Here is a 22911-nt window from a genome sequence, read left to right as displayed (position 1 = left end):
CCAGTACGATTTGCATAGCTTTGAAGTCTGCCTCTTACGCTTCGACAAACTTTTTTGCACAAGTCTCTTTGGGTATTAATTTCTTGAAATGCATCTCTTATGTAATTTTTCAAATCACTGACACTTTTTTGGTTTTCGACTATAAACTTTGTGAGGAATGAAAAGTGGAATCTGATTGGTTGCTAAGGGCAACTGAGCCACTTTCACTTTACATCATGTTTGATAAACCTCCCCCTTCATAACCTTATTACACTTTCGGTCCACCTACTTTTGGACCACCCTGTATATATATATATATATATATATATATATATATATATAAACAAGGCTGTTTCATAAAACATTTTTTAACTAGTAACATGAAAGTAAGGTTAGTAATATAACTTTCATTACAAAATATTCAGTATTACTTGAATTAGTTAATGCAAAATTGAACATGCCCCATGTCAAAAACTACTACTTCTGGTCTTTTGTATGACCGCCCTGACTTTTAAGGACAGCACCAAGTCTTCTAGGCATGGAATGAACAAGTTGGTGACATATTGCAACATCTCTCTTTATCCACTCTCATGCTGCCCCAAATAAGGATATTACCATCACCATGTGTCACTGTTCGCACTGTGCATTTAGAAAAATGAATTTAGTAAAATGCATGGTGCCTACAGAGAAACATGGAGGTGGCATTATCCTTATGTGGGGCTGTATGAGTGCTACTGGTGTCAGGGAGCTACATTGAAATGAAACATGCTGCCATCACTCCGTGCCCTTGGTAATTTTTTTCTAAATACATGTTATCTACATCAATTAACAAAATGCAAAATGAATGAACAAAAGAAAAAACTAAAAAAAGAAACACAATATTTGTTGTGCACATCATTTGTCGTCAAAAGAGCATCAATTCTTCTACAGTAGATACACTTGCACACACCTCCACGGAAGGGAAGTTGTTCCAAATATCTTGCAGAATTAACAACAGATCTTCTGTGGATGCAGGCCTGTACAAATCCTTCTGTCTCTTCATGTAATTCCAGACAAATTTGATCATGTTGAGATCAGGGCTATTTGTAGGCCATATCATTACTTTCCAGGACGCCTTTTTTTTCTTTAGAATGAAAACAGTTGTTTTTTTTAATGACATTGGCTGTATGTTTTTACTGTTGTCCTTCTGCAGAATAAGTTGAGAGTTAATCAGATACCCCCTGATATTATTGCATGATGTATAAGAATCTGCCTGTATTTTTAGCACCATTAATCCTCAACTCGATTATTTGAAATGTAACCCCATACTTGCAAGGAGCTTTCACCATGGTTCACTGTTGCTTGTAGACATTCATTATTGTACTGTGCTCCAGCTCTTTGGCAAACAAATTGCCTTCTGTTATAGAAAAATATTTAAATCTTGACTCATCATTCAAGAGCACCTATTGAAATTTTCCTGCATCCCAGTTTCTATATTTTCGTGCATATTTATCTCTCTTGGCACTGTTTCAATGTTGAAGGTAGTTTCCTTGGCTGACCACTGTGTCTACAATCCTCAACGTTGCCCATATCTTGGTGCTTCTTTAAAAGAGCTTGAACAGCACATCTTGAAACTCCAGTCTGTTTAGGAAAAAACTACAAAAAATATATTATACTTCCAAAATATACTTGCATTTTAAAATGAGTTGTTCATGCTACTTAAAATGCCATAATAAATGCTATGTGAGGGAACCTTTATTTTGCTCTATTCCTCAGTTATACATAAATTGCTGCAGTACTTAAATACGTTATTGAATAACTACCGTTCTGTCGGTCAGTTCAAAAGGTTAATAAACCTGAAACCTGAATATATAAGAAATTAAAAAAAAGGTTTTGCATTATTTACGAGAATATCTATGTGTGCAGAATTATTGTGTAACTATTAGAGAGCAGATTTATTATGCAACTAAATTAAAGCGTAAATTTTCCAATCTCAATTGTTTATTTTCATCTGTTAAAGTGAGAATAACCAAACGTTTCAAAATGAACAAAAATCTGTCTCTGACATTTAAAAAACATATAAATGACCAATATAGCCAACCTTCTTTATAATGACAGTCAGAAACCTTCCATCCATGGGGTTTGTCAGTTTCTTAATCTGTTGATGATCAACTTTTTGGACAGCACCAACCAAAGGGTTTAGGTCAGCTCAGGAATGGGTCAAGTCATTATTCTAAACCCTTCGTCCAATTTTAATGTGGATACCCTCAAATGAAAGCTGAAAGTCTGAACTTCAACTGCATCTGAATTGTTTTGTTTAAAATTCATTGTGGTAATGTCTAGAACCAAAATTAGAAAAATGTTGTCTCTGTCCAAATATATATGGACCTAACTGTAAATGCTGAATTTACAGTTACTGGATTTTTGACCATTCAATTAACAGTATAGTAAAATATCGAGATACATCTAGAAATCCAGTAAAATTTCTTGAGAAAAAAAGTTTTGGTTTTAGATTTAAATCAAGAAAATACAATATACATTCAGTCTTTTAATTGACTACCACAAAGCAGCACAATGTTGCAGCCAGAAAGTACAAAATATATTTTCATTGGTATTTAACGCCATGGGTTAAATTTACAGATGTAAGTTTAGGTGCAGTAATCCTCTAGTGAAGTCAAATGATGTGAATAGAGATTAATGAGTCATATACACGTCAATATCAATTGATCAAAAGTCACATTTTTAGCTCAGCAATATGGAAATTGCCTCTTCAGAGAAAAAGAGGACTTGGACTCTATAGCGCCACCTATGTGAGTTGACTTGACTCGGATGGCAATAAAACTCAGCTGAATAGTTTGATGGGATGTGCTCGCTCATTGCAGAGAGTAAAATTGATGACTTTTCTCTACAGCACAATCAACACACTTATGTATGATGTATTTGTTTTAGGGAGAATAGAGATAAAATTAGAAAATTAAGAAATACATTTTAATTTCAAGAAGGAAGGAGTGGAATAAGACAGTTGTGTCCATTATTTCATGTTTGATTTTATCCTGCTTATAAAATAAAATAAAGCAGGGTTGGGAGAAGTGGTGGATTAATAATGTAACATGATGTCTTTTTTTAAGTTTAACCCCTTGGGTACCCTAGTGTCAAGTTTGAAGATTCACCACACTTCTCTGTTTCTCAGTGTGTATTCCAAATCTCCTCCCCTTGCGTGTTTTTTTATTTTCTCTATTGCATATATTTTAATTGTGTTAAACTACAATTGTGAGTGTTAACGAAATGTCTGGAGGCCTGCGACATGTTTCTAGTACTATTGGCATTTTTTATGTCATATAAATGTTCCCTTATTCTGCTTTGAACCTGTCGCTTAGCACTCCCAACATATTTCAAATTGCACATAGTGCATTCAATTATATACATAACAAATGAGGTTTTGCAATTGAGAAAAGATTTGATTCTGAGTCCATAAAGTTGCCACACTATCCCACATAAGAACACATTTTACAACATTTAGATCTACATTTAAAGAACCCCTTAATTGACAAGCCAAACACCCACCTCATCCACAAAACAACGGTGTAGAAGCATAAGCCGAAACATACAGACTTCGTGTTATCATCTCAGAAATCAAAAATGCGATGTGATTAACTTATCTTCTATAACACTAACAGAAGAACAGCATGAATTACTTTCCTTAGGTATGAACTTTGTTCCAACTTGTGACTTTTATATATTTTCTACCATTTGTGATGTGAATAAATTTGCTAGAGGCATTGTACTAAAAAAGCATTGTTTTTAACTCTCAGAACATTAATATGAAGGTTGCCTCCACTTCTCCTAGTGTAGAGAATGCCTTCAAGTCAATTCATTTTTCTGAACAACTAACGCTCATAACTTAAAATGAACTTCAAAATGATAATGGTAATTATGAACACAGTATCAAATTTGACACAAAAATTGAAGTGCCTAATCCCAGATTCTATCCAATCCAAGATCGTAGCTCAGCTATGGATCGATTTCAAAATAAAATGGAAAGTGACTTGATAGCATTATCGGACATAATTAAATCATCTTTTTATAAAAACAATAAACCTAACCAACATAGTAACATAGTTTTAAGTTTGAAGGAAGACTAAGTCCATCTAGTTCAACCCATAGCCTAACATGCCTAACGATTGGCTTTACAACAGTTAAGGGATAATAAAAGTATTGTAAAAAAAAATCAGACAAGGAAGGCACAATAGTTGTCATGAATAAATCTGACTATGTACAATGGGTCACAGAAATTCTGTCTGATGTTAATACATATTCACTTTTGCTTGGTAATTATTATTTATTATTATAGCGTCATTAATTCCATATCGCTTTTCATGTGAAAAGGGATACACATAGCAAACAACAAGTACAATAATCTTGAACAAAAATGAGTCAGCGACTGGTAGAGAAGGAGAGAGGACCCTGCCCGCAAGAGCTCACAATCTACTGGTAATCCCACTATTTCTTGTAAAAACAGAATCCATAGCCTTATAGATGAGGGTGTCACTATGGGATGTTTCAGTAAAAAAGAGGCAGATTATTTAAAAATATCCAACCCTGTAGTGCCCATTCTGTATGCACTCCCTAAATTGCAAAAGAGGTGCCAGCCCCCGCCCATGCGCCCCATAGTATCGGGAATTGGGTCACTTAGCGAGGGACTGGGGGAGTGGCTGGACCAGCTCCTCCAGCCCCTGGCTCAAAGAGTCCCGGGCTATTTAAAATACACAAATGATGTTTTGCATAGTATGGAAAATTTGGTATGGCTTCCAAACTTCTTGTGGATCATTTCTGACGTGGTGTCTCTTTACACCTGCATTCTACATAAGGTTGCAATTTATGCCCTGAATCATCATCTTAGCAAATATAGTGACATCACTGAGGAGTGTAAATGTTCCATTTTGGAAATAGTAAATTTTTTTATGTAAAATAACTATTTTTGGTTTGACAACAAATAGTATCTACAGAAAAATGGAGTTTCAATGGGGGTCATTAGCAAACCTGGTTATGAGCTGGTGGGAGGAGTCATATATCTTTAGTGAGAACAACCCATTTATCAAACAGTTGTGGTGGTACGGCAGATACATCGACGATATTCTAATTGTAAGGAGGTCGGATGTATCTGCTGTAAAAAACTTTGCTGACTATTTGAACAATAATCCCTTTAAGGCTATGTTCACAAGTTGTGTTTTTTGCAGCATTTTTAATGCAAATTTTAAGCTGCATTTAAGCTGCTTACAAAAAGCAGGTTTTGCTTAGTTTTTGCTACTTTTTTGCTTAGTTGTTGGTGTGTTTTTTTACTACGTTTTTGGCAGGGTACATTTGTCTCTTGTGAATGCTAATAAAGTTTAGTGCATGAAAAAAAATCTGATTCAATTTCATCAGGCTTTGGCACCAAAAACGCAGCAAAACCTGATACCTGCATTTTTTGCAGCGCTTTTGTACTACCCATTGCTTTCAATGGGTGAAAAGCACTACAAAAACGCTGAAGAAACGCTGAAAGAAGTGACATGCTGCATTTTGCAAAAATGCAGCTTTTTGACAAAACAGTCTGGGAAAAAAAAACAAGGTGTGTGCATGAGATTTCTGAAATCTCATAGACTTTGCTTGTACTGCGAAACGCAGCAGAAAATTTGCATAAAAAAAGCCTGAAACAAAACGCTGCAAAATGCAATGTGTGAACATATTTTTATTTAATTTTAATTTAATTTTAATTTAAATTTTAAAGTAGAATCCAGAATTCAATTTGTTGAATTTTTGGACTTAAAACTTACAGGTCAAGCATTTTCCACAGTAACCACAACTACACATCTAACAGCAGGAAACACAATTTTGCACTCTAGTAGTCACCACCCCAGCCACACTATTCACGCTATTCCAGTGGGTGAACTATCATGTGCAAAAAGAAATTGTAATACCAATGAAGCTTTTCTAGCCAAAGCCTACAACATGCGGTGGAGAAAATAAGTATTTGATACACTGCCGATTTTGCACATTTTCCAATCTACAAAGAATGGAGAGGTCTGTAATTTTTATTGTAGGTACACTTCAACTGTGAGAAACAGAATCTTAAAAAAATCCAAAAAATAAAATTGTATGATTTTTACATAATTAATTTGCATTTTATTGCATGAAATAAGTATTTGATACAATAGAAAAACAGAACTTAATAATTGGTACAGAAACATTTGTTTGCCATTACAGAGGTCAGACATTTCCTGTAGTTCTTGACCAAGTTTTCACGCAATGCAGCAGGGAATTTTGGCCCAGTCCTCCATACAGATCCTCTCTAGATCTTTCAGGTTTGGGGCTGTCACTGGGCAACATTGAGTTTCAGCTCCTTCCAAAGATTTTCTATTGGGTTCAGGTCTGGAGACTGGCTAGGCCACTCCAGGACCTTGAAATGCTTCTTACGGAGCCACTCCTCAGTTGCCCTGGCTGTGTGTTTCGGGTTATTGTCATGCCGGAAAAAACCCAGCCACAACCCATCTTATTGAGGAAGGAGGTTGTTGGCCCAAATCTCGCGATACATGACCCCATCCATCCTCCTTTCAATATGGTACAGTCATTCTGTCCCATTTGCAGATAAGCACCCCCAAAGTTTGATGTTTCCTCCACCATGCTTCATGGTTGGGATGGTGTTCTTGGGGTTGTACTCATCCATCTTCTTCCTCCAAACACGGCGAGTGAAGCTGATACCGAAAGTTCTATTTTGGTCTCATCGACCACATGATCTTCTGCCGTGCCTCCTCTGGATCATCCAGATTTTCATTGGCGAATTTGAAATGGGCCTGGACATGTGCTGGCATGAGCAGAGGGACCTTGTGTGCCCCGCAGGATTTTAACCATGATGGTGTAGTGTGTTACTAACGGTAACGTTTGAGACTGTGGTCCCAGCTCTCTTCAGGTCATTGACCAGGTCCTCCCATGTAGTTTTGGGCTGATTCCTGACCTTTCTCAGAATCATCCTTAACCCACGAGGTGAGATCTTGCATGGAGCCCCAGACCGAGGAAGATTTACGCTCATCTTGTGCAGGTCTACAATTTTGTCCCTGGTGTCCTTAAACAGCTTTTTGGTCTTGACCATTGTGGAGAGATTGGAGTGTGATTGATTGAGTGTGTGGATAAGTATCTTTTATACAGGTAACAAGTTCAAACAGGTACAATTAATACAGGTAATGAGTGCAGAGTAGGAGGGCTTCTTAAAGAAAAACGAACAGGTCTGTGAGAGCCAGAATTCTTACTGGTTGATAAATGATGGCGCACAAAAGGACATGAATTAAAAAACATCACAGAAAAGAAACAGGCCTTACCAATACCAGGTCAGATTACCAAAGCACAAGCAAGATGCAGCTAATCTCCATGATAAAAGCGGGGGCAGCACAGGTGCAGAATAGTGATGCAACAGCCACCCCCTCCATGAATTGGCAGATATGTGAGTGGCTGTGTAGTATTACAAGTGCACACAGATGGGACTTGCATAGGACGCCAGTCACACAGATAGATGTGATGCAAGGACATGAATTCAAAAAAACATCACCGAAAAGAAACAGGCCTTACCGATACCAGGTCAGACCAGGTTGTTAGTTGATAAAATACTTATTTCATGCAATAAAATGCTATTTCATTATTTAAAAATCATACAATGCGATTTTCTGGATTTTAATTTTAGATTCTATCTCTCATAGTTGAAGTGTACCTATCATAACAATTACAGATCTCTCCATTCTTTGTAGGTGAAAGAAAACTTGCAAAATCAGCAGTTTATCCAATACTTATTTTCCCCACTGTAAGTCAGACAGGTCAGGGATACAGTTGCGGGAAAAAGTAATGCAGGGTTAGGTAATAAAAAAAAATAGCCCACACTCTGAGCATCTCGCAGAGCACTGTTCAATTCATCATCCAAAAATTGAAGGAGTATGGCACACCTGCAAACCTACCAAGAAATGCCACTCCACCTAATCTGACATCCCAAGCAAGGAGAGCACTAACTAGTGAAGCAGCTAGAAAGCTCATGGTAACTTTGAAGGAGCTGAAGGAGCTCAGGTGGGAGAACTGTTAGGCCACACACCTACTATCAGTATTTGGTCAATATTCGGTCAGTATTTTTTCTCAGGAGTGGAAGTCAAAACCAGGTGAGGAACAATCATAGAAAAGGTATAATAGAAACAAGTCACCAATTCTGCATTTATCACCCACTCCTGGTTTTGGCTCCCACTCCTGAGAAAAAATACTGACTGAATACTGACCAAATACTGATAGTGGAGCTGTGGCCTTAGTCGTATACTCCACAAACCTAGCGTTTATGGAAGAGTGGCAAGAAGAAAGCCATTTTTTCAAGCAAACCATAAGTAGTCCCGTTTGCAGTTTGCAAAAAGCCATGTAGGGGACTGTTCTCTGTCCATTAGGGCAATAGACGAGGCTAAAATTAGTGTTGTCACTTTAATAAGCTGTAATACTCTGTTAGGCCGCCCATGGCCCCACTGATTTTGGAAGCTACACCCCTCAAGGATTTTATCAAGGGGTATAGTGAGCATTTTGAACCCAGAGGTACGACACAGCTTGCTACTTGAGTTTGTATTGGGTGTTCAGGTATGCACCAAGTGTCACGGGTACTCGAGTGACATGCTCGAGTCCCCGCTTTGCATGTTTCGCGGCTGGTAGACACCCCCAAAAAACATGCGGGGATTGCTGTCACGTCAGGTGTGGGAGAGACTAAGTGAAACACTAAGGGACGGGGGAAAGGGGACCCAGACTCTAGGGAAAGGGGGAAGTGGAGACCTCCTAGGCTGATATGATATCACCCTGTCTCCCCTAAACATCCCTATATTGGTTCGTCACCAGCTGTGCACAGGAACCTAAACCCTGTATTACCCTAGCACTAAGACCTGGATAATGACAAGGATGGGGGGGGGGGGGGGTGAGCACTAGTCTATCCCCACTGACCACTAAAGACAACAAGGGGGACAAACAAGGGAAAGTAGCTTAGCTTTAGCCGACTTCAGAGATATAACTCCAACATTCTCCTAGCACCACAGAGGAAGTATCAGTCTGAGAGCTCCAAGCAATCACCAGGAAACATGTGAGTATCACCGGCACCTCCCTGTAGCAACAGCCAGTATTTAAACACCCAGCCTGGGTGTCAATTAGCCGGAGGTAGGTAGCCGCTGGGTCCTAGAGTGAGACAGCTACGAAGGTGTCTGTAATGCCAAACAAAGAGATCTACTGCAACCAACTGCAGAGCGACTGTCTGTCACTTCTGACACATCCGTGACAATTGCCCGTGTATGGCAGGCAATGCCCGCGTATCTTTTTTGGCTGCATAACAGCCGCGAAACATGTGGGGCAGGGACTCGAGCATGTCACTCAAGCACCCGCGATACTCTGTGTATACCCAAGCACCCGATGCAAATTCAAGTAGAGAGCACTTGCGCTCAACACTAGTTGTCATATCGTCATCATTTTTTTTTCTTTACTTGTGAAAAAAGCCCAACCCTATCACCACCCTAACTCCAACCCTAGCACAATCCTAACCCTAACTCAACCCCATCCATAACTCAACCCTAACCCCAATCTCAATACAACCCTAACCCCAATTCTAACACAACCCTAACACAAACACATCCCTAATCCTAACACAATCCTAAACCTAACCCAACCCTAATCCTAACCCTAATCCTATCCCCATCCCTAACCTTACCCTAATCCTGACTCTAACCCTAACACAACCCTAACCCTAATGCTAACCCTAATCCTAACCGCAACCCTAACCCTAATGGCAATGAATGAAAAAAAAAATGTTTTTGTTTCACAATTTTCATCTAACTAAGGGGGTAACAAAGGGGGATTTGATTTACTATGTTTTTGCTTTTGATCACTGTGATAGGGTCCATCACAGTGATCAAAAGGGTCTATCACAGTGATCAAAAGGAACCAATAGGAATAACTCCCTATTGTTGCCGGGTACTGGCAGATCTCGACGGATGACGGAGGGTCGGGGGACAGATCAGGAGATCCGGGGATGGCAGAGGTACCGAGTGGGCTCGGGGCATCATTTCTCTCCTCTGACATGTATGTCATCAGCGGACACACTTTTTTTTGTGATCACCGTTATTCACTGAATAACGGCAATCATGTGATCGGGGACCAGAAAAGCTGGCCTGATCATTTATTCCAGGGTCTCAACTATCCCCGGTAGCTGAGGCCCTGGAGAAACTCCAACACTGGGGTCACTACAGCCTTATTTCTAATTGCCATTTTAAAATGGCAGTGAGGGAATAAGGCCCCTTAACAGCTGCTGTTTTAATACGTATCGGCGGTCGTTAAGGGGTTAATTGTATTAAATGTTGTTTTTCTGTAAAGCTGTCAATTGCATTGTGGGAGAAACCAATGCATTTTGGGTAAGAAGGTCCTAGTGAACCAGTCATTTTGTAAGAAGTAGAATAGTTGTGTAAAACTTTATTCTGCATTATGTTACTAAAACTCTATTATCCTGGATAAAGTATATCTGGTAAGGGAACTTCCTCTGTTCTGTGGTATTGTGTATTTCGAACTGTTGTTAAATCCAACGGTGATTATTACTAAGTCATGTGTTCACATGTACAATCTCCACCTTGCTGTGTGTTTTCACTGTTAATTGTAAATGTCATAGCTATGTGATATTCTAAGCTCTATACTTATACCTGTTATTGTTATTCTTGTAGTTTTACCACATTCATACATTTTGATTTTATACATCCATCTGTTGACCAATAAACAAGTTAGACTACAGAGAATGGTCTGCTTATTTTGGAAGAGAGAGAAGGTTAATGCTGTATGTCAGATTGCACACCATGAGAATGTGTAAGAAGATGGAACAGGGGCACAGCTACCACATGGAAGAAGGTGCTCTGGTCAGATGAGAGAAAAGGAGAACTGCTTGGGCTAAATGCAAAATGCTATGTGTGGCAGAAAACTAACACTGCACTTCACTGTATAAACACCATCCTCTCCGTCAAACATGGTGGTGGCAGAATTATGATGAGGGGATGCTTTTCTACAGTAGGGAAAGGGTAGCTGGTCAAAGTTGATGGGAAGGGGGGAGGAGATAAAATCTGTGTGGAGGGGGTAGATTTAATCTGTGTGGAGGGGGGAGATTAAATCTGTGTGGAGGGGGAGATTAAATCTGTGTGGGGGGGTAGATTAAATCTTTGTGGAGGGAGGAGATTTAATATGTGTGGAGGAGGGATATTAAATCTGTGTGGAGGGAGGAGATTGAATCCCCTCACACAGATTAAATGTTCCCCCTTCACAGGGATTAAATCTGTGTGGAGATTTAGTGTGGGGGCAGGGCTGGGGGAGATTTAGTGTGACTGGCATTGGGAAGATTTAGTCTTACAGGGGTGATTTGAGGACACAAGTTTGGGGAGCAAGGGAGGAACAGGTGCAGACACAGTATGGTAAGTGGGGGGGTGGGTGCGGGCACAGTATGGTGAGTGGAGTGATGTATGAGGGGGGATGGGTGCAGACATTGAATGGGGAGGATGGATGCGAACACAGTATGGGGAGCTAAGGGTGGGAATGTATGTGGTGTGAGTGGGGATAGGTGCAGATACAGTATGGGGAGCGAGAGGAAAAATGTATGCGGACATAGTATGGAGAGTGAGGGTAATGGGATGTGTGCAAACACAGTATGGCGATTCGGGGGGATGTGTGAGGAGGCAGTATGGAAAGTGAGGGGGTAAATATGTGAGGAGACAGTATGATTAGCAGGGGTAACGTGAGAGGAGACTGCATGAGGAGGGAGGGTGAAACGTGCGAGGAGACTATTGAGGGGAACAGCATGAAGAGACAGTATGGGGGGAGAACGATATTGGAGAGCACAGAATAAAGACTGAGTAGTGGGGGCGAGTAGCATGGTGGACAGTGTAAGGGCACAGCCAGGAGGGTACAGTAAGCCAAGGAAGGGGGAGTGTGATGAGGAGGCACAGTATAGAGACTAGGCCCTATAGGGTAGACACAGTGTGAGAGGGCAGTGTAGAGAGCATGTACCATAAGAGGGAGATGACACTGCTATTTTTAAGGGCATCATGTGAGGATGTGTTGCAGAAGACCGGAGAAGATGGAAGTCTGCAGAGATGGAGCTGTGGATAAGAAAAATCATCATGGAGTCTGGACAAGATGAAAAGAAAGAGAGCATTAAAGGGGTTGTCCAAGTTTGTGATGAGTCTGCTGTCAGTCTATTTGACTGCAGACTTCTGAATTTTCACAGTGCGCACCACACGTTGTCAGGATTCTCTCATGTCGGTGATTTGCATACATGCAGTCAAATACTGACTAGACATGCATGGCCTCACTCAATGAAAATGAATTGAGTGAGGCCAGACAAGTCTAGTCGGAATGTGGCCAGAAGTATGCTGACATGACCATCCACTTTTGCCACCCGCAAGGGAGAATCCTAAAAAGTGTGCAGTGCATGCGCTGTGAGAATTCAGAAGCCTGCAGTTGACTCGCCCCTGGGCCGTGGGGCACTCGGAGCCGGGCAACAGGGCAATATTGGGAGTAGTAGTGGCAACCCGGTCGGTGGCTCAGGGTGGTCAGACCAAACGTTGTGGCAGTCTGTTTGTAAGGTTTTAAATGTCTGACTATGCCACCCGTGGATTGCGGTCAGGGTTAACCGCCGCTGCAGTGCAGACCGCTGGGGCAGATGTAGGTGTGCAGCACTAAGTAGTATAACTCCCCACCGGAAGAGTGTGGCCCCAGGCAGTATATAGATGGATGATGGAGGGGATGATTCCGATCGCAATAGCCAGGAGACGGAGGCCTCTTAAACAGTTCAGGGTCTTTATCAGAACAGGTGAGACGACCCAAAAACAGTCCCGGCTAGGAGGGGGCCTGGATGTCTGAGAACAAGTGGGAAGCTGGCCCTGATCAGGGTGAGGGTGAAGGCCTACCGTATTCTCTGTGCTCTTTCTGGCTATTTCCCTCCTTGTGGTGTAACAGCCCACTTTCCTGAGCTCGGCGTGTCTTCTCGCCCGTATGGCTTGCAACTTGGGTTCCTTTCTATTCTTGGCCTGGTGCAGCTTTGCTGGTCCCTTCTGCTGTGGCGGAACCTTCAGGCTTCTTAGGCCAAGGGACATACAATCCCCTGAGGACTGGTTATTTGCTGTAGGACTTGCAATCCTAACAGCCTCGGACACCAAAGTCAGGTAGTTCAGTTTCTCTCTCAACCAGGACAGGCTTCCCTTGCCTTCCGTCCCTGGCTCATGGCTCCTCTACTGCCACTCGTCCTCCTCAGCCTCAGCTGAACTGGCTCTCCCTTCTCTGGGACACCTCTCACTCCAGAGACAGGTCATCCAGAACTCTCTAACCCTGCCCCCATTTCCAGCTTTTATAGGGGCAGCCTGCTCCCCCTACTGGCCTGGGACAGGAGGTGCTGCATGCTAATGGTCCTTGACCAGAGAACCTCCCCCTTGCTCTCAGACACAGCTTTATACATTTGTGGCATCCAGGCCAGGGTGACACACAGTCACACAGAGTGACTGCAGACTTTGATCTCAAACCTGGACATGTCCTTTAATTAATAATAATCTTTATATACTGCCAACATATTCCACAGCACTCTACATACATTATCCCCATTGGGGTTCACAATCTAAATTCCCTATCAGTATGTCTTTGGAGTGTGGGAGGAAACCAGAGAGAATATACAATCTCCTTGCAGATGTTGTCCTTGGTGGGATTTGAACCCAGGACCCCAGTGCTGCAAGGCTGCAGTTCTAACCACTGAGCCACCATGCTGCCCTAATTATAATATGAAGCCCTGTAGCATGCCAATCCTAACAGTAATATACTCATTGTTAGGATTAAGCTCTGCTTGCTGGTTCCAGCAGTTAACACATGGCCACTTCACTCACATGTGATTTTCCTACGGTCATGTGACAACAAGCTTCTCTTCCTGCATCTCTGTTTTTCACAGAACAATGAGAGAATTAGGGAGAGTAGCTCATCGGCATGTGACTAAGTGTGCAAATCACATATGTGCTTGGGGGTGAAGGAATGGGGGGTGCCAAACTGAATTCTTGCCCCGGGTGCCAGAAAACCTAGATACATCTCTAGAGATATACAAGTGCTTCTAACTAAATTAGAATATCATCAAAAAAGTTAATTTATTTCAGTTCTTCAATACAAAAAGTGAAACTCATATATTATATAGAGTCATTACAAACAGAGTGATCTATTTCAAGTGTTTATTTCTGTTAATGTTGATGATTATGGCTTACAGCCAATGAAAACACAAAAGTCATTATCTCAGTAAATTAAAATACTTTTTAATAACAGCTTGAAAAAATGTTTTTAAAATCTGAAATGTTGGCCTACTGAAATTCAGGTTCAGTAAATGCACTCAATACTTGGTCGGGGCTCCTTTTGCATCCATTATTGCATCAATGCGACGTGGCATGGAGGCGATCAGCCTGTGGCACTGCTGAGGTGTTATGGAAGCCCAGGTTGCTTTGATAGCAGCCTTCAGCTCGTCTGCATTGTTGGGTCTGGTGTCTCTCATCTTCCTCTTGACAATACCCTATAGATTCTCTATGGGGTTAAGGTCAGGTGAGTTTGTTGGCCTATCAAGCACAGTGAAACTGTTGTTTTTAAACCAGGTATTGGTACTTTTGGCAGTGTGGACAGGTGCCAAGTCCTGCTGTAGAATGAAATTTCCATCTCCAAAAAGCTTGTCGGCAGAGGGAAGCATGAAGTGCTCTAAAATTTCCTGGTAGACGGCTGCGCTGACTTTGGTCTTGATAAAACACAGTGGACCTACACCAGCAGATGACATGGCTCCCCAAACCATCACTGATTGTGGAAACTTCACACTAGACCTCAAGCAGCTTGGATTGTGTGCCTCTCCACTCTTCCTCCAGTCTCTGGGACCTTGATTTACAAATGAAATGCAAAATCTACTTTCATCTGAAAATAACACCTTGGACCACTGAGCAACAGTCCAGGTCTTTTTCTCCTTGGTCCAGGTAAGACGCTTCTGGCGGTGTCTATTGGTCATGAGTGGCTTGACACTAGGAATGCGACACTTGAAGCCCATGTACTGGATACGTCTGTGTGTGGTGGTTCCTGAAGCAATGACTCCAGCAGCAGTCCACTCCTTGTGAATCTCCCCCAAATTTTTGAATGGCCTTTTCTTAACAATCTTTTCACCACATTTTTTCCTTCCACTCAACTTTCCATTAATATGCTTGGATAGAGCACTTTGTGAACAGCCAGCTTCTTTAGCAATGAAGTTTTATGGCTTACCTTCCTTGTGGAGTTTGTCAATGACTGCCTTCTGGACATCTGTCAAGTCAGCAGTCTTCCCCATGATTGTGGAGCCTACTGAAACAGACTAATGGACATTTTTAAATGCTTAGAAAGTCTTTGCAGGTGTTTTTGTTAATTATTCTAATTTACTGAGATAATGACTTTTGTGTTTTCATTGGCTATAAGCCATAATCATCAACATTAACAGAAATTAACACCTGAAATAGATCACTCTGTTTGCAATGACTCTATATAATATATGAGTTTCACTTTTTGTATTGAAGAACTGAAATAAATTAAATTTTTAATGATATTCTAATTTAGTGAGAAGCACTTGTATACAGGGCAATCCTGGAAGAAATCCTGTTAAAGGCTGCAAAAGACTTGAGACTGAAGAGTATGTTCACCTTCCAGCAGGATAACAACTCTAAACATACTGCCAGAGCTACAATGGAGTGGTTTAGATCAAAGCATATTCATGTGTGTGTGGCCCAGTCACAATCCAGACCTAAATCCCATTGAGAATCTATGGCAAGACTTACTGTTCACGGATGCTCTCCATTCAAAGTCACTGAGCTCTTAGAGCTAGATTGCAAAGAATGGGCAAAAATTTCAGCCTCTAGACGTGCAAAGCTAGTATAGACATATCCCAAAAGACTTGCAGCTGTAATTACAGTGAAAGGTGGTCCTACAAAGTATTGACTCGGTGGCTGAATACAATTGCACTTCAAAATAGGCCATTTAAAGGGGTGGTCCAGGAGTGAAAGAAGTTTCAATCTAAATTCCTATCTATTTGATGCCGTTCGCTAAACTAATTTCTAATATGCTTGCATTACAATTTCCCTTCCTACACTAACTGTTATGGTATTTTTTTCCCTATTTCCTGAGGGATAACCCTTTGTTTGAGAATCCCAGTGCATGCTGTGATACTCAAATGAAGCATCATCAGAGCAGGGGGCAGAGGCTGCGGTCACTGTCACAGCCTTTACCTTCTCCTTGAAACGAAGCTTCAACAGTGACACTCGTTTCAGAGGCTGCGGTCACTGTGTGCTGTGTACTGTGTGATGTGCACAATCGTAGCATGCATTCTGTGTTGCTGGCTCAGATCAATAGTAACAAGCTGGCAACACAGAAGAGAGCGCACTGTCAGAGTGTTTGTCAGGGTACCTAGCGCTCAGAGACCAGTGCCGCCCCTCTAACACTAGGTACCCTGACACCGTGCTCTGACAGTGCTCTCTCCTCTCTGTTGCCTGCTCTTTACTACTGATCTGAGCCAGCAACACAGAATGCACGCTACGATTGTGCACATCACACAGTATACAGCACGCAGTGACCGCAGCCTCTGCCCCCTGATGATGCTTCGTTTCATGGTGGGGTTGGGGCTGTGACAGTGACCGCATCCTCTGCCCCCTGATGATGCTTAGTTTCATGGTGGGGTTGGGGCTGTGACAGTGACCGCAGCCTCTGCCCCCTGCTCTGATGATGCTTCGTTTCATGGTGGGGTTGGGACTGTGACAGTGACCGCAGCCTCTGCCCCCTGATGATGCTTCGTTTCATGGTGGGGTTGGGACTTTGACAGTGACCGCAGCCTCTGCCCCCTGATGATGCTTCGTTTCATGGTGGGGTTGGGACTGTGACAGTGACCGCAGCCTCTGCCCCCTGATGATGCTTCGTTTCATGGTGGGGTTGGGGTTGTAACAGTGACCGCTGCCTCTGCCCCCAGATGATGCTTCGTTTAATGGTGGGGTTGGGGTTGTAACAGTGACCGCAGCCTCTGCCCCCTGATGATGCTTCGTTTCATGGTGGGGTTGTAACAGTGACTGCTGCCTCTGCACCCTGATGATGCTTTGTTTCATGGTGGGGTTGGGGCTGTAACAGTGACCGTATCCTCTGCCCCCTGATGATGCTTCGTTTCATGGTGGGGTTGGGGCTGTAACAGTGACCGCAGCCTCCGCCCCCTGATGATGCTTCGTTTCATGGTGGGGTTGGGACTGTGACAGTGACCGCAGCCTCTGCCCCCTGCTCTGATGATGCTTCATTTGAGTATCCCAGCATGCATTGAGATTATCAAACGAAGCGTCATCCCACAGGAAGTAGGGGGAAAAAAAGGAATAGCAGTTAGATAGTGTGGTAGGAAATTTTTAATTCAAGCATATTAAAAATTTGTTTAGATTATGGCATCAAATAGATAGGAATTTAGATTAAAGTTTATTTTACCTCTGGATTACCCCTTTAAGCTTTGTGCATCTCTATGAGAGTAACATCGTATTCACACATCTGTAAGTGTGGACCGTGACTTACAGGCTAGTCGCGTGTCTCCCGACCTAAACTTGACAGCCTCTTATAAGTCTATGAGGCTATCAAATCCGTGTCAGGACACCCGCAGCCTGTCCATGAATCATGGCTCATACTTGGACCGTGACACATGGATGTGTGAATACGGCATTAAGTGTACATGTCTCATCTTTTGTGGATTATATCTATCAAATTATGCTTGTTTCAAGTTTACACCTGGTGTTATCTCCTATCTATTGCTGTTCCATATTTCTGTGCCACATTGCACTGCCAAAACACGTGTATGTACGAATGACATATTCAGGTGCAGTGTAAGTTTCCGATATCAACTTCTATAGTTATCGCTATTTACAGTTTGTTTTATCATGCTTTTTTTATGTTGCTTATTTTTCCAATTTGAGTCAAAAGCACAATGCAAACACCATTTGTGAGCCCATTCTTTGTAACATCTAACTGACATTTCATGGTAATGCAGCTCTTTATGTGATGTGCTATGCTTTAGTGAATCTTTGAATGATATGCAACTGACAGAATTATATGCCAAATGATTATGTTTCTTCCATACCACAGTAGTACAAACATCTACTGCTGAAGAGATGAGCCTACTAAGGATATGTCCACGTCTTTTAAACTCAGCCAAACCCACCAAGCTTTTCAAGCAGAAGACGCTGAAGCATCTTTTATGTATTTTTTCAGTCGTTTCCGGAGTGTTTTTATGATGTTTTTTGTTTTTTTTTTGTGACAACGTTTTTATAGTTGTTTTCCAGTCTTTTTTTTTCACTTCATTTAAGCAAAACTATGTTAAAATGCGCAAAAAGATGTGTGGGTGTCTTCTGGGCGCCTTTTGAGCTTTTCCATTGACTTTTATTTTAAAGTACAGAGTGTCTTCTAAGTGAAGAAGACAAAAGAATACACTTGCCACTTCTTTTGACTGCTTGGAGTTTTTCGAAACTTGAAGCAGCTAAAAGACGTTAAAAAGTCTGAACATATGCACAGCAAGTTACATAAAAATGCATATGTTCCTTCTTCTGATAGTTTTCATAGGTTTATTCTATTGAGACGTGGACATACCCTTATATAGACCTAATTTTCAGTTTAGATGCATGGGGAAAAATACAATTTGTCAGTGCTTGTTTAAGTGTAATGTAGAAAAGAGAAAAATTAACCTTAATACACCCTTTTCTTATTTTTCATTTATTAAATGATAATTCTTCCTGGCACAGCTAGATTTACACTATATGGACAAAAGTATTGGGGCACACCAATTAATCAATGAATTCAGATGTTTCATTCAGTCCCATTTCCAGAGTTATATAACATCCAGCACCTCGCCATGCAGTCTGCCTTTACAAATATTTGTAAAAGAATAGTGACGCGCCCCCTGGCCCGTGGGGTATTCGGTGCCGGGCCGGTCGTCGCTTAGGGAAATGTCACAACCTCCAACGTCGTGCTGTGCTTACTCAGGGAGGGGTTCAGTCTACCCTCAGATACCTCCGGAGTACTTAGCGGGACCCCCTTCTGTGTCCTCTTTCTGGCCATCTCCCTGCACCTCATACCAAATGTCTCAATCTGGTACCTGCGGACCTTGTCGGGCGACGTCTGTTCCGTCCCCTGGATCCTCTATAGCTACCTTCTTGGTGAGACTGATATGGACTATTGGCTGCAGGACTTGAAATACTGCAGCCTCCGGTTTCTAGTTGAGTTATTAAGTCAGGCCTTTGTGTGGCCTGACCCCACCACCTCCTGGTAGATTCGGGCGTACGGGTGGCCTCCAGCACTGCCCGTACCCCTGGGGTCCCTTCCTTCATTCCCGGAGCCCTTCTTGCTCCTCTCTCCTCTCCTTCAGTCCTGGGCCTCTCCTCAGGCCCTCTGCCTGAGCAGAGCTCCTGCAGAACCCTGCTCCACTCCTCTCACTGTAGACTGTTCTCACTCACTGCTCACTGTTCTGAACTTCTCTAAACAAGATGGCTTCTCTATATATACCTTCCTCTCATGTGCTCCCCTTAGCTACTTCCTCCACCCACACCCACTACATAGCACCTCCCACAGCTAGGGACCTGGGACTGTGCTCTCCCTTAGGAGCAACCTCGCCCTACCCCCACTGCGGGTATGTGTTGGATGCAGGTGTTAGGGTCCCGAGCTGTACTCCTTCCTTACCTGAGAGTGAGATACCACACCTCTGGGTGAGATGCAGTACTTCTGTGGCGACCGAACCCTCAGGGGCGCCACATACCCCCCTGGTAAAACACAGCACGTCCGCGGGCTGGAATAGAGTAAAACACAGGGTATTTCAGACATGCAAAATTTTTAGATGCATCACATATAAGATCATAAACTTAACATCTTTTTCTTCCCTTTATGGGAGGCACTTTTTCTTGAACGTTACTGGTTACATTTTTATCAAAACATTATGAGACTTTTTGAAGAACATCTTTCTTTACACTTATAAAACATTTCTTCACATAAAACATTTTTCATATAAAACATTTTTCAACAGGTTACAGCACGATCTGTGCAAGGTGCAAACTAGCAAACTTGAGTATGAGGGACCCGTTCGAAAACCCTCAACATAGGCCCTGGGCATGGCTGCAGGGCATAGATGATCCAGGTGTTGGACCACGTCTTCGGCCACGCCAAACGGGCTTTTGTTCTGAGGTCAACTTTGTATATGTAAAACCAATAAGGGGCACTTCAAGAAGTGCAATTATGTACAATGGAAAGTTTTTAGGGAGATCACCGTCCTCTACCTTAATGTCTTTATACCCTTACCGGGTAACTAAATGAACAAAACTTTCTGTACCTTTCCAGGTAACTATTTACTGTTTCTGAAAAACAAACAGTCTAATAGGGGTGCTCCCTCCGGGGGAACTCTTAGTTCCTGCAGGCTGACCCAGCCGGGCCTTCAGCCTGGGGCTGCGGGGGCAGGACTCTTTGCTTTACCACGCGGTATACTTGAAGGGCATACCAGCCGCGCTCGCCCTTGTGCCGGGTAAATGTGACGCAGTCACCGGGATACAGATTTCGGCTGTGATGCCCCTGTTGGAGGTGGGGTTCCACATCCCGCCGGTTCACAAACACATCCCTGTCGGTATGCGGTTTCCTCACAAAGCCCCACCCCGCGTCCAAATCGAATTTGACAACTATCCCCTCCAGACGGGGACTAGGGGTGGTAGCTCTGGCTTGGCGGGCCCGAGTTTTGGCCGCCATGTTCCGGGCCTCCATCTTTTCCCACCTCACCTGTTGGTCATGACGTTCCCGCTCCAACTGCAGGAGCTCCCTCGTGCAGTGCTCTTCCCTCCGGAGGGCCTGGGCCTGCGTCTCCCACGGGAACCCCATGAGGTCCCCTCCCCAGTTATCCCACCGGAATTCTTCTCCTCCTGGGCAGGTAACCGGGGGTGCAGGCACAGGTGATAGCGGGGGTCCTTGCTGGTCCTCATATCGGGTGAACCAGTCATAGACAGTGTTTCCGTAGATCCACTCAGGCGCGGGGGCAGGTGGCTCCGGTAGGGGGCCCAGGAGCAAATCGGCGGAGCAAGCTCCCGGAAACGGGGTTTCTGCCAGGGGGTCTGGGAGCCAGTCTGAGAAGCAGGTGTTCGGGACGGGAGATTCCGCCTGGAGACCGGGCAGCGGATCGGCAGAGCAGGCGCCCGGGGTTGGAGGTTCCGCCAGGAGGCCCAGGGGTAGGTCGGTTGAGCAGGTGCCCGGGATCGGAGGTTCCGCCGGGGAGCCCAGGAGCAGGCTAGCACTCTCAGCGCCCGGGAAGGGGAGTCTCTCCTTACCTGCTCCCGCGGCCTCACTTGTGCAGTCTTCTGCCTCCTGGCTCCGTTCAGGTTCCTCCGGGGCTGGAGCGCTGCTGGTGGAGTGCAGTGCTGGGTGCTGCCGGATCATCAGCTTCTCCAGCAGCTCCTTTTTCCAGCCGGCGATGACGTCCTGCTGGGCCCTCTCCATTTTCCATCCCAGCTCCTGGATTTCCACCTGGAGGAATTCAGTATCCTCCAGGGATAGCTCTGCCATGGCCTCCTCCAAGGTAAGAGGCCTTGCCGCCTGTTGCAGACCACGGATGGGAGCTGGCTCCTGATTCTCCATCTTGCCCTCCGGGTCCGGTCTTTCTGGACTCCTGGAGACCACACCCTGTCTCCCAGGTTTCTTTTCTCTTCTCCCCTTTCGGGGGCGGTTCCATGGCAACTTGCTGTTGGACACACTTTGGGGCGGACCCCCAGCTTGACAGACACATCCACATACATGGTCACTGTTGCTCGGGGCGGGCCTCGCTTTTGGCGCCATTCTGGAACCCGGACCACGATGGGAGGCGGTTTCTTGTTGTCTTTTGGCTCGCACATAATGGCGCCCGTTCTGCTGGGCCGGGCGCCACATTCAGTATAAAACACAGTCTCTAGGCGCACAATACCCGGTGATAATGGGTGGGTTCATATCCTATTTGTGACGCTAAAGATGACGCACCCCCTGGGCCGTGGGGTACTCGGTGCCGGGCCAGTCGTCGCTTAGGGAAATGTCACAGTGGCGGTGACCCGGTCCGTGACCCAGGGCGGTCAATCAAAAGGGGGAGATTATTTACAGGGGATTTATGTACAAAGTTCGTGACGCCACCTGTGGTATGCGGCTATGTGGAGCCACCACTGCTGTGCAGAACCTCTGGAGCTGATGTTAGGACAGCAGGGTTGGTTCAGCTCTCCACAGGCAGAGCTCAGCTCCAGGGCAGTGTAGATGTAGTAGGTTGTGCTGGGCGTTGTAGTGCAGGGGATGATGGCGCAGGCAATAATCACAAAGACAGTGGGGTGCAGTCTTCCGAGTTTACTCACAGTTCTTAAGTTCCTCAGGTTACAGGTTCCGGACTACAACCTCCCACGTCGTGCTGCGCTTACTCAGGGAGGGGTTCAGTCTACCCTCAGATACCTCCGGAGTACTTAGCGGGACCCCCTTCTGTGTCCTCTCTCTGGTCGTCTCCCTGCACCTCATACCAAGTGTCCCAATCCAGTACCTGCGGGCCTTGTCGGGCGACGTCTGTTCCGTCCCCTGGGTCCTCTATAGCTACCTTCTTGGTGTGACTGATATGGACGGTTGGCTGCAGGACTTGAAATACTGCAGCTTCTGGTTTCTAGTTGAGTCTTTAAGTCCTCTGCTAGTTGAGGGACCAGTCCCCTTTGTGTGGCCTGACCCCTCCACCTCCTGGTAGATTCGGGTGTACGGGTGGCCTCCAGCACTTCCCGTACCCCTGGGGTCCCTTCCTTCATTCCTGGAGCCCTTCCTGCTCCCCTCTCCTCTCCTTCAGTCCTGGGCCTCTCCTCAGGCCCTCTGCCTGAGCAGAGCTCC

At 44.1% G+C, this 22911-nt stretch overlaps 1 protein-coding gene across 4 annotated transcripts in view; it reads right to left on the bottom strand.

Annotated features, from left to right (window-relative positions):
• LOC141177147 (N-acetyllactosaminide beta-1,3-N-acetylglucosaminyltransferase 3-like) overlaps window positions 1-22911 on the bottom strand; it is a 189161-nt gene that overhangs the window by 13543 nt on the left and 152707 nt on the right. For 2 of the 4 annotated variants that reach the window (XR_012254120.1, XM_073660439.1), the window contains exon 2: window positions 929-1614. The exons of 1 other annotated variant lie outside the window; for it this stretch is intronic. Coding sequence is in view for 2 of the 3 variants with exons in the window: in XM_073660439.1 (XP_073516540.1) it covers window positions 929-1249 (321 nt within the window). In the remaining variant the exon portion in view is untranslated. The remainder of the gene's footprint in view (window positions 1-928; window positions 1615-22911) is intronic. One more of the 4 variants, XM_073660440.1, reaches the window with a different exon arrangement.

Source organism: Phyllobates terribilis, unplaced genomic scaffold (genome assembly GCF_046119375.1).
Source record: "Phyllobates terribilis strain yellow unplaced genomic scaffold, ASM4611937v1 Scaffold_1__5_contigs__length_1240528914, whole genome shotgun sequence".
Taxonomy (NCBI): Eukaryota; Metazoa; Chordata; class Amphibia; order Anura; family Dendrobatidae; genus Phyllobates; species Phyllobates terribilis.
This window is presented reverse-complemented; position numbering and strand designations above follow the sequence as displayed.